Raw genomic sequence first — 14,364 nt, forward strand, 5'->3', positions numbered from 1 at the left:
TTACTGGTATACATTCCAGAAACATGTGAGGACAGGATTTCCCTAACGTATACCACTTCCCAATACTTACAGAAAAAATAAACTGAGACCCAGGAAGATGGTGCGGCTTTTCTCCTAGACTGGGACCTTCAGCTCCATGGTTGCCAACTTCAGTGCTGAAAGCTCAAATACACAGGTATCTCCAACTCCAACATACATATTTGGAAACTTAGGCATACATACATACATATTTGGAAATTGCTTTGTGGAAAACTGTGCAACTCCTTACAGGAGAGAGAATTTTTTGTATTAAGCTGAAAAGCGGCTAATTGTGTATTTCTTCAACGACAGGCAATTCTTGGTGGCAAATGTGACACAGGTGAAGAAGACAGAAACATACAGGCTAGTGCTTTTCCAGAAATACAAGTGAAATCAAAATCGCATGGATATTACCTCTGGTGCCTTTTGTCTATCTTAGAAACTCACTAAGTTCTTTGGACAGCACCCATTTAATTTATAAGTGTTTACTGAGCACTTAGCGTACGCTTAGCCACTGGGGTACAACGCAGTCACAGAGGCAAATTCTTGGCACCCCTCGAGCTCCTACCCTCCTGGGGAAACATACTAAGCAAGATAATGTATAAATAAGGGAGAGAATTTCGGGTAAAGATATAACGAAGCAGGGAAAGGAACGGTGACAAGAGTGCTATTTTTGTAAAGGTCAGGAAGCCTTTTAGGGAAAAGTGCCATTTGAGCAGGGACCTGGAGTGAGGAAGGGAGCTACGCAGAGCTCTCAGGGGAGGGCAGCAAAGGAGGTCAGCAAGAGGCAGGCCCTGGGCAGGAATAAGAATTTCTTATGTTTCTCAAAAGGCGAAGAACATCTTAAAGAGCTCACAGCATTTGGAATGTTAAGGTTCTGTGTTGCTGTTTTCATGTTTATAGACTCAGTGCTGTAAATGTAGCTCTGTTGCTTACATATTTTAGAATGAATTTTATTTAGGAGTCTAAATCTACTACGAAGGCACGGCCTTATCTAAATGTCTCTAAAAATACCTCCTGCCTATCACAAAGAAAGACAGAATTTCACTCACAAGAGTCAAAGTTGTTCATTCCACCAGGAGAGAGAAGGCTGGACCAACAGCACCCCTGGGTTTAAGTCCACACTCCCCACTCCCTGACAGACTGCCTTGAACATGTGGCTGGAGGGGTCACAAAAGGGACAGAGAACAGAGTGACAGAAGATGCCTTCTGCAGTCTCAACTTTTAGCCCCAGTTGTTTGAGAACTGGTATCTCCCCTACACATCTGGCTCTGGTGGAGACAGAAATGACAGCCCCTACTTACAACGAGGAGACTGTGGCTCAGAGAAGTCAGGCGGCTGCCCAGCACCGTGGAGAAAGCCAGCTCTGCCTCCTCGCTCCGCTGCCTGGCTCTGCCTGGCTCCCATTAGAGTCCGTGTTCCACTTCAGGAAACGAGCTTGTTGATTTTTCATTTACACAAAAATGAAAAATAAACACCAGATGTTTAAAAACATGTTGCAACACGTCCTGCTGGAACTTAAAAGTGCATTCTGATCAAAAAAATTAAATTAGAAAATCCACATAGCAAAAAAAAAAAAAATGTTTTGAATGAAAATAGTTTGTCTCTCTCTCACACATACTCTCTCTTGCACACACACACTCACATACACACACGAAAACAATATCTCATTTCTCCTTCAGGGAGCAGCTGTGAAGGAAATTGGGGGAGGAGGGTGGACACAACATCCCATCTTTGTGTTTCGGTACAGACTAAGCTTTTAGGCCAGCTCTCCTGGCTGGAGGGGAGGCGTGGCCTGCATGAGAAGTAAACATCAGAGATCTGAAGAAGCTTATAAAATCGCTTGGGAGAGGCCAGTCACCAAGACAGGCATCTCAAATCGGCTGATTCTGCATCTGGAAACTGCCTTCATCTTGAAAGAAAAGGTATGTACTGTAGTTTTCACCTTTTCATTTATGATAATAATGTCTAAAATAGGAACGGTCTTGGTTCTCCATTGCCCCTTTTCAGCTACATATAATCACCACTGATTGAGAGCTTGTGCCGGTAGCGTTAGACTTGTTCTCATTTTCCCTCAAACAAATGTACAAGGTAGGTATTATCAGAGCCATTCTTCTGGTGACGAAACTGAGGTAGATACACTAGCAACAGGCCTAAGATAAAACCAAACCCAGCGTGAACTCATCCCAGCATCTTTTGCTTACTCCTCCAAACTGGACAATAAGGAATTTCTCCATGCACCAACACCGTGCCAGGTGAATTCTCAGCGAGCTGTCCAACTGTGCATCACAGTAAAATAATCTGGAAACTGGAATTAATGGTGTGAATAGAAAATGCATTTAATGTCATAAAATATTGTGTTTGGGACATACGTTTCTTGTTGTATTTAAGGGCTAAATGAGTCTTTGAGACCTAATGACTTATTGGAAACTATTTTATTTTATGAGGTGAAATTTCAAAATCTAGTCCTTCATGTTCTGCAGGTCTTTGAGGTCAAGTGCTGTGACCCCAGGCACTGAGGGCGCAGGCTTGTGGGAGACCTAGGCTTACATTCTAGCCTATTCCCAGGCACTAAGAGCACAGGCTTGTGGGAGACCTAGGCTTACATTCTGGCTTTGTAGTTTACCAGGAAGTAACCCGGGCAAATTCACCTCGTTCGTACAAAGAGTGTCAGCAGAGGTTGCCTCCAGAGGAGGTGCTGTGGAGACTGAGTGCATAGCACCCTTAAAATCCTGAGACCAGGGCTTCTCCGTGGGGAAGCTTAATGCAAGTGGAGCAGTGATTTCCAGCTAGTGCCAAGCCCAAGGTGGATGCACTATAACCTTAGTAGGATTGCTTTCAAATTACCTCATATTCTGTTAAAAATCATATTTATTTATTTTTTTTTTATTTTTTGAGATGGAGTTTCACTTTGTCACCCAGGCTGGAGTGCAGTGGCACGATCTCGGCTCACTGCAGCCTCTGCCTCCCAGGTTCAAGTCATTCTTGTGCCTCAGCCTCCCAAGTAGCTGGGATTACAGGACTGCGCCACCACGCCCAGCTAATTTTTGTATTTTTTGTTTGTTTGTTTTTGTTTTGTTTTTTTTGAGATGGAGTTTTTGCTCTATTGCCCAAGCTAGAGTGCAATGGTGCGATCTTGGCTTACTGCAACCTCTGTCTCCCACATTCAAGCAATTCTCCTGCATCAGCCTCCCGAGTAGCTGGGATTACAGGTACCCGCCACCACACCTGGCTAATTTTTTGTATTTTTAGTAGAGACGGGGTTTTGCCATGTTGACCAGGCTGGTCTCAAACTCTTGACCTCAGGTGATGCACCCATCTCAGCCTCCCAAAGTGCTAGGATTACAGGCATGAGCCACTGCACCTGGCACAATTTTTGTATTTTTAGTAGAGACAGGGTTTCACCACATTGGGCAGGCTGATCTCAAACTCCTGACCTCAAATGATCTGCCCACCTCGGCTTCCCAAAGTGCTGGGATTACAGGCATTAGCCATCATGCCTGGCCAAAAATAATATTTAAATTATACTTAGTTTGTAAAGTATTTAAACTCCTCATTAGAACAGTATTCCTATTGATATCAGAAGAAGATGCAAAAATATGTCGTATATAATCCATATGTTACCCACAGTCTTAAGTACACATTAAGAACATGCTGAATAAGTAATGGGCAAATTAGAATGGAAGGACATTGAAAACTATGATGGATGCTGTCCACCCTCTCTTACGAGGAGTTTTTGTTGTTGTTGTTGTTGTTGTTGTTGCTTGTTTGTTTGTTTTGAGATGGAGTTTTGCTCTTGTTGCCCAGGCTGGAGTACAATGGTGCGATCTCGGCTCACCACAACCTCCACCTCCCAGGTTCAAGCAATTCTCCTGCCTCAGCCTCCCGAGCAGCTGGGATTACAGAAGCGCACCACCATGCCCGGCTATTTTTTTTTTATTTGTAGTAAAGACAAGGTTTCTCTGTGTTAGTCAGGCTGGTCTCAAACTCCCGACCTCAGGTGATCCATTTGCCTCAGCCTCCCAAAGTGCTGGGATTACAGGCACGAGCCATCACACCCGGCCTCACAAGGAGTTTTAATCACAGGAATAAAACTAATGTAGCCAAGAGGCATCTTTGGAAGAGAGGCAATCAAGGGGGTTTGCTCTGAAATCCTCCTACTGAGGTAAAGAATATGTTTCAGCCCACAAGAGAACATTTTATCAGAGTCAGATGTAGAACTGACTTTTGTTGTAAGTGTCGTGTGGTGGTGAGACTCATCAGGTCACTGTGGCGGGGGGTTACTGAAAGGCCCTGTGGTGGCACAGAAGAAGCAGGTTCAGGGTGCTGCGGACAGGAAAGGCGGAGATGGGCCCGAGTCCCAGCTGTCTGCCCCTTCCAAGCCCCAGCTTCACCATCTGTACACCTTGGAAGTAGGGCTAGAGAGATGACCTCTGAGGTCCTCTCCACTGTGGGGGACCTTGTAGAATGTGCATAATGTGTGGCCAGTCTTTGAGCTTTGATCTCTGGGCCAGGCTTTCAGCTTAGGCCTACGAACTAGAACTAAACATCTCTTTAAAATGGATGCAAATTTGTGTGGGTTTAGGCTGCATTTCTATAAATTCGTCATCCCCTAAAAGGTTAAAAGACAGGTGTTGTTTACACGGTGGTGGAGCTGCTGAGAAAGGGAGCCTCAAAGACCAGGGAAAGCGGCCCTGTTGCAGACTTGCTCAAAGGGCCTCAGTAATTGTCCCCCACCGCAGCGACCCCAGCTGGCAAGCTTCCACTCATTACATAACTGTTCTTCTGAAAACCAGGCAACAAAACCTCCAGGAAAAAAAAGCTATTGATTATTAAAGGGTATTTAGAGGTTTAGAGACTCATAAGAAAGCAGTTATAATTATTCCTGTAATGACACATCCTTTGAAATGCTCAGATCTGAGAACATTTTGCTTGCATTGCATCAGTCATCATCATTACAGGGAGAAACGCAGAGAGCTGGAAATAGCTCATGTGCAAGCTACAGGCAAGGAGTCATAAGGAAAGGAGCAAATTGACAGCAAGTCAGTGAAGGAAACGGGGGAGTTTCAAATACCCAGAACCTGCACACAGTTCTGCAGCCTCTGTCTCCCCGCCCTCCGTCTCCCCGCCCTCTGTCTCCCTGCCCTGCTGCCCCGCTTCAAAGCCAGCTTCTGCTGCCAAAGGACTCTTGGGGTTGAAATGCCTGTTGCACAGTTACACATCAGCCGACAGTCCTTCTCTGATTTAATGAACTTCATCTATGAAAAATACCCTCAACAGGCCAGGTGCAGTGGCTCAGGCCTGTAATCCCAGCACTTTGGGAGGCTGAGACGGATGGATCACCTGAGGTCAGGAGTTGGAGACCAGCCTGGCCAACATGGCAAAACCCCATCTCTACTAAAAATACAAAAATTAGCCAGGAGTTGTGGCAGGCACCTGTAATCTCAGCTACTCGGGAGATTGAGGCAGGAGAATCACTTGAACATGGAGGGAGAGGTTGCAGTGAACCGAGGTCGCGTCAGTACATTCCAGCCTGGGTGACAGAGTGAGACTCCATCTCAAAACAAAACAAAACAAAAACCCTCAACAGAATGTCAAAAAAAAAAGAAAGAAAACAAAAAAAAGAAACAGAAACCTGCGAAACCATCATCTTTCTGCTTTTGATAGTAACAGTAAGGAGCATTGACTGAGCATTTACTTTGTGTCAGACACTCCCCTAAGTACTCTCTCGATATTATCTCATGTAATTCTCACAAAAATTCATGAACTAGGAATGAGTATTATTCCCACTTACTAGACAAGGAAGCTAAGGCATAAATTGGACACAGTTATACTTAGCATGGCCAGAGTCAGGATCTGAACCTGGCTGGGTGACCCTGGGGTCCCCAGCAGGCCGCTCCCTGTTAAGGTTTCCAAGCGCACTCTTGGGCTGGTAGAGCAGCCAGCAAGCTGAGGGCAGGGGAAGGGGTGTCACAGAGCCATCTCCCCGAAGAATCTCGGAGACACTAAGTGTTGGGCAAGGTTTGGTTTGGTTTTGTGTCTTTCATGGTTCGCTTGGAGGCTTTAATTTCCCACTTTACACAGCCCCCTCCATGTCCCCCACTTTACACAGCCCCCTCCATGTCCCCCACTTTATACAGCCCCCTCCATGTCCCCCACTTTACACAGCCCCCTCCATGTCCCCCACTTTACACAGCCCCCTCCATGTCCCCAACTTTACACAGCCCCCTCCATGTCCCCCACTTTACACAGCCCCCTCCATGTCCCCCACTTTACACAGCCCCCTCCGCGTTGTTTCTGTTCATTTGACAAGTATCTACTGAGCCGACACTCTGAGGCCCGTGGGTGATTCTGAGGAGAACCAGACACGGTGCCTACCCTGGGAGATGCATAATCAGGTGGGAGTGGGGTGCAAAATCAATCCAACAAACTGGAATAGCAGGCGGAGAGTGCCCTGGTGGAGGTGCAGAGGCTCCGAGGAAAGCCTCACAGCAATACGGACAGGCAGGTGTCCCCTGCAGGATGCGGGTTCACATGGGCTGGGAAGAGAAGAGGAGAGACCGCCCACAGAGGGGCCCGTGGGCACAGGACTCTTGCTTCATGATTGTGTGGACTTAGGAGGCTCAGAATGACAACCCCAGCTGCTGTGTGTTCCTCTAACTCCAGGTCCCTTCTCCAGCCACCCAGCCCCAAGATGGTGATGCTGCTGCTGCTGCTTTCCGCACTGGCTGGCCTTTTCGGTGCAGCAGAGGGACAAGAATTTCGTCTTGGGAAGTGCACCTCGCCTCCGGTGCAGGAGAATTTTGACCCGAATAAGGTAAAAGGCGAACCTCCCATTTGTTTTGCTGCCTCTGATGTGAACAAGCATTCTACAAGATTCAATTTAATTATGCTGCTTTAATTTCCACTGCACACCTTGGGACACATATTTATCTTATTTGGGGTTTCCCCAAAGCGGACAATCTGCTGAGACAAAGACTGGGGGCAGAGAGGTTCGGGGTGATCCCAGGACGCACAAGAGCAGGTGGGAAAGTGAGTCGGAGTCAGCACAGAAGCAATAAAGGGAGCATCCATGAGCTGTCACCCTGGGCCGTCAGGGTCAGTCACACTGGGCACCCTCTGAGGACAGGTGGAGCATGCTCCTCCGATTGTCCATCAGCTGCTGCCCGCAGGCCATGGGAGCGTCTGTGGCGCTAGCCAAGCCCCCTGGCAGAGGACAGACACAGCGCCTCATCCCCATCACCTCCCCAAAGCCTTGGTGACCAACTCCCTATTCAGGGTGGATGAAGAAAGTTCCATGCACTCTGGAGTCCTAGCTCCCCACAGCAAACACATCTGACTTTGCACAAGATTTGAAGATGACTTGTAGAATCATGCACTGTTTCAGAAGAAAGTTACTTCCCATCATCCCCCTTTATTTTTTTCTTTTTCTGTTTTTTCCTGAGGCAGAGTCTTGCTCTCTCGCCCAGGATGGAGTGCAGTGGCGTGATCTCGGCTCACTGGGACTACAGCCACCCGCCACCACGCCCGGCTAAATTTTTGTGTTTTTAGTAGAGACAGGGTTTCACTAAGTTAGCCAGGATGGTCTCCATCTCCTGACCTCGTGATCCACCCGCCTCAGCCACCCAAAGTGCTGGGATTACAGGTGTGAGCCACCACGCCCAGCCAATTTTTTGTATTTTTAGTACAGACGGAGTTTCATCATGTTGACCAGGATGGTCTCGACCTCCTGACCTTGTGATCCTTCTGTCTTGGCCTCCCAAAGTGCTGGGATTACAGGTGTGAGCCACCGCACCCAGCCCCATCATCCCCCCCCCTTTTTTTTTTTTTTTACAGAGTCTAGAATGTCACAGCAATATTGGCTGAAGGGGACACTGAGAAGAGCGCTTTGCTCAGCATTCACGCCCCCGCCCACACATCCCATCCTAGTCACGGATTCTCATTTCAATTAATCTCTTGCCCAGTTGCCCCTGGGAACAATGAGGCCCATTTTTGTCTGGCTTCCCCAGGACAGGGCTCAACTTCTGCACAACAGTGCAGAAAAGGTTGCAGGTCCCCAGAGAACCACAGGTTTTGCTCTGCTTGTTGTCTCTGCAGTATTTCGGAAGATGGTACGAAATTGAGAAGATCCCAACAACCTTTGAGAAGGGACGCTGCATCCAGGCCAACTACTCACTAAAGGAAAATGGAAAGATCAAAGTGTTAAACCAGGAGTTGAGGTGAGTGGCTGTGGCTATCCGGGGCCAGGCCTGTGGAGTGCGGACCCGGAGTGACCAGGTGTCCGGCAGCCTGGGTCAGGGAGGATGGGATCCTTGCCAGGTCTGGACTGCCTGCTCCTAGCAGGAATTGAGAGGAAAGCATTTGTCAGGCAAGGATGGCAAGGACTAGGATCCACTTATGCGTTTCCATGACCACCTGCTGGGCACAAACTGACAGGGTTCCTGCCCTCACTGCAAAATAGATACTCTGGTAGCAAAGAACATCAAGACCATCTCCTCTGACCTCCAGTCCAGGAGAGAAGCCGCTTGACACCATCTGCTGACAGAAGCATCCAGCTTTGTTCAAACACTTCCGGGAACGGGGAGCTCATCACCTTCCAGGACAGTTCATCCCATCTCTGGGCAGCTTATGTATCAGAAAGCTCCTTTTCTTATTAAGCAAGAATCACATACACAATATATACACATCCTATGTAAGCAGGATATCCTTTAGAAATGTACAATTCTATTACCGAGGGCTTCTAACACAATATTTAATCCAGAAAGTTACACTTTGGAAAGCAAATATAAACTTAAGAAGAGCCCCAGGAAGAACTCCTTCCTATCCCCCTTCCACTCTTGAAAATACGAATGCAGTTTTTCATGAACATGTTGTGAGTTCATGGTCAGAGACTGGTGTCCCGAAAACCGTTCTGAAGCAAAATGCAATTGATGGTGAAAAGGGCAGAATCTGTTGGGAGGAGACTGGTTTGTTGCTAAGTCAATGTGTGCAGATAGGAACAGACCATCTTCTCCCGCTGTCTGAGATCCAGATGAGAGAGGAGGGCACGGTCTCCAGCTTTACATGGTGATAAACAGAGAATGTAGTAGGGAACATCAGAGCACATTTCCCAAAACCCCTGGCCTGTTGCTCATTGTCTGGTTTCTAGGACATCTGTCACCACTAACCATAGCACTAACCCACTGTCTTTTTTTTTTTTTTTTCCTGAGACGAAGTCTCACTCTGTTGCCCAGGCTGGAGTGCAGTGGTGCGATCTCGGCTCACTGCAACCTTCGCCTCCCAGGTTCAAGCAATTCTCCTGCCTCAGCCTCCCGAGTAGCTGGGACTACAGGTGCCTGCCACCACCGCATCTGGCTAATTTCTTGTAGTTTAGTAGAGACGGGGTTTCACCATGTTGACCAGGCTGATCTCCATCTCCTGACCTCGTGATCTGTCCCCCTTGGCCTCCCAAAGTGCTGGGATTACAGGCATGAGCCACCGCACCCGGCCAACCTACTGAGTTTCTAACACATATGACTGCTCTAATTTCAGTTGGCCTCCCTGCTCTGCCTTGAGGATTGATGAACAGACATCATCTCCTCTGTTGGCTCCCTAGGAAGACCACCCTGATGCCTTTCTACCCTCACCAGGCCTGGTGGTGCACACTTGTAATCCCATTTCCCGGCGAGGCTGAGGGAGGAGAAGTGCTTGAACCCAGGAGGCAGAGGTTGCAGTGAACTGAGACCACACCACTGCACTCCAGCCTGGGGAACAGAGCAAGACTCTGTCTCCAAAAAAAAAAAAAAAAAGTGAATCTTCTTTGTGTATTGCGTTGTTTTGTTTGTTTTTCCATTCTCTTTTATTCCCTCTCTTTGGAGCCTGGGAGCAGGAATTGGTCTTTCAGGCCATTGCAGATAGTCAGAGACAGTGCTGAAGTGCAAGGGCCTACCATACTGTCCCGTCCTGGAGCTTGTCAATTGCGGCTTCTTATCACCCCGCTGCCCTCTTCCCCTGCTTGGCCTCAGAGACAGTCACAAAGGAAAGGGCAGGCCGTGGAGCTAGGGTCTAGCCTGCCTTTGAGAGCCTCTCTTACCAGAAATCACGGTGTTGGCTGCCATGGTCCTTAGTGGCACAAATCTTGCCTTTCATTGCTTTTTGGCTTTCAATGAGTTGTTTTTCTTTTCTCTTTTCTTTTTTGTTTTTTGTATTTTTTCTTTTTTTTACTCATTGCAGAGCTGATGGAACTGTGAATCAAATTGAAGGTGAAGCCTCCCCAGTTAACATCACAGAGCCTGCCAAGCTGGAAGTTAAGTTCTTCTGGTGTAAGTCTCCACTTTTCCCAGGACGATTCAGGGACAGGAAATATGCAAACTGAAGGCTAGCGCCCTGGCTTGGAGAATTCCTGAGACACCTGAGTGTCATCTCTAATGAGTCAGCATATAATTATCTGTCAAACACTTACTACATGCCATGCACTGGGGTTGCCATGATGAGCCAGACAGAGCTGGCCTTGGTACTTACGGAGCTCACATCCCAGTGCGGATACGGACACTAGCTAGCGTTTCAATAGGTGAAACACAAATAGGTGCACACAGGACGGGGCTGTAGAAGACCCAATCCAGTCTTGTTTCTCAGAGGAAACTGGGGCCCGAAAAATTAGCAGATCTTAGCAGAACAACCTGCATGGCGCAGAAACTTGGAAGCAAGAGACGACGAGAGTGATGGTAAATTTGAATCCTGCTTCCGCCACCTTCCAGTCACATTGTTGGGGATCCTGTGAGATATCTAATGAAAGGCATTTGCCTCTGGGTTCTGAGCTAACTGAGGAAGGGACACAGGCAATAGAGAAGGCACCAAATATCAGTTTTACTGCTGATGTAGCTACACTAGAGAGTTCAACCCAGAACCATGAGGCTTTCTAACACGAACAGTGCTTGAGAGCCCCTTTCCCACCTGCAGGGCAGACACTGAAGTCATCACTACAAAAATTACTCCCCCCACTTCCCACTTCTCATCCCTGCCACTCCTCCACCCCCCACCAGTCAAGTTCCTAGAGGCGGGCGGAGAGGAAGTTCTTATTTTATAGGCCAAGAAAGGAAGCTGGGAGGAGAAAACAGTTCTTCTCACACATATGAATGTGGACAACTAACTTCACATGTACAAGCCAGAAATAACTGCTCAGTGTCGTGAAAGTAAACTAGATACACACGCTCTGTAAACTGTAAAGGGCTTTATACACAGTTTCTCTCGTTATTTTTATCAAGAAGGAAGCTAAAGTGCAGGCGGGCTGAGTGACGCAGGCCGTCACTGAACTCATTAGAAGAGTTGGGACCTAAACCTAGGTCTCCAAACTCTCCACTTATTCTTCCCACACGGATCAGGGATGGGGATTGGAGTGAAAGCTAACTATTACGTGCCTAACAGTCTTCATAAGGAAGCCTGGGACAGGAACTAAAAGAGGCAGGAGCTATTGGCTGGGAAAGGTGGAGGGAAAGATGTATTCTGGTTGGGAGGATTAGATGTAGGCCTTGTAGGATGTATGGGAGATTACGGGAAAGGATTTCCAAGTGAAGGGAACTGGAGCATAGAAGTGAAGGGAACTGGAACATAGAAGGACTGAATACAGGCATATCACGAAGTCAGAAGTCAGAACTCAGAAGTTCGAGACCAGCCTGGCCAACATGGTGAAACCCCGTCTCTACTAAAGACATAAAAAATTACCTGGGCATGGTGGCGCCTGCCTGTAATCCCAGCTGCTCAGGATGCTGAGGCAGGAGGATCTCTTCAACCCCAGAGGTGGAGGTTGCAGTGAGCTGAGATCGTGCCATTGTACTCCAGCCTGGGTGATAAGAGCGAAACTCCATCTCAAAAAAAAAAAAAAAAGAAGAAGAAGAAGAAGAAGGCCTGAATAAAGCAGCCTAGAGTCTGGGAGGGTACATGGAGAGGGCGATGAGGTTAGGAAGGGCCTTGAATGCCACATTAGATGACTTGAAGTTTCTTCCATAAACAATAGGAGACTGTCAAAGTTTTCAAATGAGGAGAGACAAGTGAAGTTTTTTTTCTGTATTGTATCTGGGTAAATTTACTCTTGAGAGCTGGTGCACGAGAGGAAGGCAGAATGTGCAGGCCTGGGTGTGTGTGGGTGGGCCATGATGCCACTGCTGGCAGAGGTGGGAGACAGATTTTTCCAAAATCACTCTGGGCTTAAGAGTTCTCGGCCGGGCGCGGTGGCTCAAGCCTGTAATCCCAGCACTTTGGGAGGCCGAGACAGGTGGATCACTAGGTCAGGAGATCGAGACCACCCTGGCTAACACAGTGAAACCCCGTCTCTACTAAAAATGCAAAAAACTAGCCGGGCGAGGTGGCGGTGCCTTTAGTCCCAGCTACTCAGGAGGCTGAGGCAGGAGAATGGCGGGAACCCGGGAGGCGGAGCTTGTAGTGAACTGAGATCCGGCCACTGCACTCCAGCCTGGGCGACAGAGCAAGACTCCATCTCAAAAAAAAAAAAAAAAAAAGAGTTCTCAGTCCAGCTGAGAACACACAGAGCAGCTGAAATGTGCAGATGGGTGATGACTATAACACTCTCTCTCTCTCTCTGGGTGAGTGAGGCAGGCAGGCAGGCAGGGCACCAACAGTGCTAGAGAGGTAAGTCGGAAACACTCAGTCTAGGCTCTTGTCCAGACTTCTTTCAAGGGTCTTTCTGTTTCTGGATTGATAAACAAAGTCAGAGGCCAGAGGGCTTGGTGGGTGGTTGTCTGGGCCACCCTTCTTGTGTTGTCCTGAGGTTTCTCTTGCCCTCTCCCTCCAATAATGCTGCCTCTCTCTGGTTCTCAGTTATGCCATCGGCACCGTACTGGGTCCTGGCCACCGACTATGAGAACTATGCCCTCGTGTATTCCTGTGTCAGCGTCATCAATCTTTTTCGTGTGGATTATGCTTGGATCTTGGCAAGAAACCGTCATCTCCCTTCAGAAACAGTGGACTTTCTAAAAAATATCCTGACTTCTAATAACATTGATGTCAAGAAAATGACGGTCACAGATCAGGAGAACTGCCCCGAGTTCTCGTAACCACGCTCCACAGGGAGGCTGTGCCCACTCCACGTTACATTTCCTGCTTTGCTTTCCCCCACCCCACCCACTCCTCATAAACACAAACCAATCAACCATGACAAACCTTCGCAAACACCAGAAGGGAGGGTTGACCACGGAAGACAGTGGTGAGGAGCTCAAGGGAGTTGGCCTGAACACATAGCCATACCCTACCCTGTTACCCTGCTAGCTGCAAAATAAACTTGTTGCTGACCTGCTGTGCTCACGGTGATTGCAAGTTGGATTAATTATTGTGGGTTTTTCATTATAAGCTTATGCTTAGAAATCCTTAAACAGGCTGGTCGTGGTGGCTCATGCCTGTAATTCCAGTACTTTGGGAGGCTGAGGCAGGAGGATCACCTGAGGCCAGGAGGTCAAGACCAGTCTGGGCAACATAGCAAGACCTCATCTCTACAAAAAATTTTTAAAAATTAGCTAGGTATGGTGGTGCACACCTATGCTAGCTACTCAGGAGGTGGTGGCAGGAGGATCACTTGAGCCCAAGAGTTTGAGGGTACAGTTAGCTATGATGGGACCACTGCACTGCAGCCTGGGCAACAGAGCAAGACCCTGCCTCTAAAAAGAAAAAAGAAAAAAGAAAAAAAAAATCCTGAAGCAGTTATGTTGAAAAAACCAAGCACTGAATTGTCCTAGTTTAAAGGTAACAATCCTGTTTCTGGAAGCGGGGAAGCTGATGGTAAAGGCATATTCTGGGTGACCTGAATCCAGATGCCCCCATTCTGGAGTAGATGCTCCTTTCAGGGGGAATTACTTGGGGGCTCAGAGTCTCTGTGGGGCAGTTTCCTTGAAGTGTTTACTTTCTCCTCAGGTCTTCAGAGTCAGGCTGAAGAATGAGCCCATCTAGGGGTTTATGTAAGGAAGAGGAGAATCTACGAGGAAGAACATAGGGAGTTTTTTTTTTTTAAGAAAAAAATACATATATATATAAAATCTATATGTATTTTAAAATACATATATATATAAAATCCATATGTATTTTAAAATACATATATATGTGTGTGTGTATATGTATGTTGTCATTCATTCAACTGATATTTACGGAAACCCAATTGCATTCCAGGCATTGAAAAATATAGAATCCCTGTCCTCCCATAGAAGCTCACAGTCTAGTGAGGGAGAAACAGATAAAGATGCAATTATAATCCAAGGTGAAGAGTGCAAAGGCAGAGACACACAGAGGGTGCCAGGGAGCTCCAGGAAAGTCCCAACCCCTGCCAGACACAGGTAAGCACTAGGGTTGTGCAGCTATGCCTAT

The 14,364-nt window shown here is 47.5% G+C and overlaps 1 protein-coding gene across 2 annotated transcripts; it reads left to right on the forward strand.

The window, feature by feature from the left end:
- Window positions 1-1,880: 1,880 nt before the first annotated feature.
- On the forward strand, window positions 1,881-13,320 carry APOD (apolipoprotein D). 2 transcript variants are annotated; one of them, XM_045387235.2, is made up of 5 exons: window positions 1,881-1,943; window positions 6,685-6,835; window positions 8,116-8,237; window positions 10,231-10,319; window positions 12,832-13,320. In XM_045387235.2, the coding sequence occupies exons 2-5, from the start codon at window positions 6,713-6,715 to the stop codon at window positions 13,065-13,067; spliced, it is 570 nt and encodes a 189-aa protein (XP_045243170.1). In that variant the 5' UTR covers window positions 1,881-1,943; window positions 6,685-6,712; the 3' UTR covers window positions 13,068-13,320. The 2 variants fall into 2 exon arrangements, with proteins under 2 accessions (XP_045243170.1, XP_005545387.2); XM_005545330.3 differs by having other exon boundaries at window positions 6,698-6,835.
- The last annotated feature ends 1,044 nt before the right edge of the window (window positions 13,321-14,364 follow it).

Source organism: Macaca fascicularis, chromosome 2 (genome assembly GCF_037993035.2).
Source record: "Macaca fascicularis isolate 582-1 chromosome 2, T2T-MFA8v1.1".
Classification (NCBI taxonomy): Eukaryota; Metazoa; Chordata; class Mammalia; order Primates; family Cercopithecidae; genus Macaca; species Macaca fascicularis.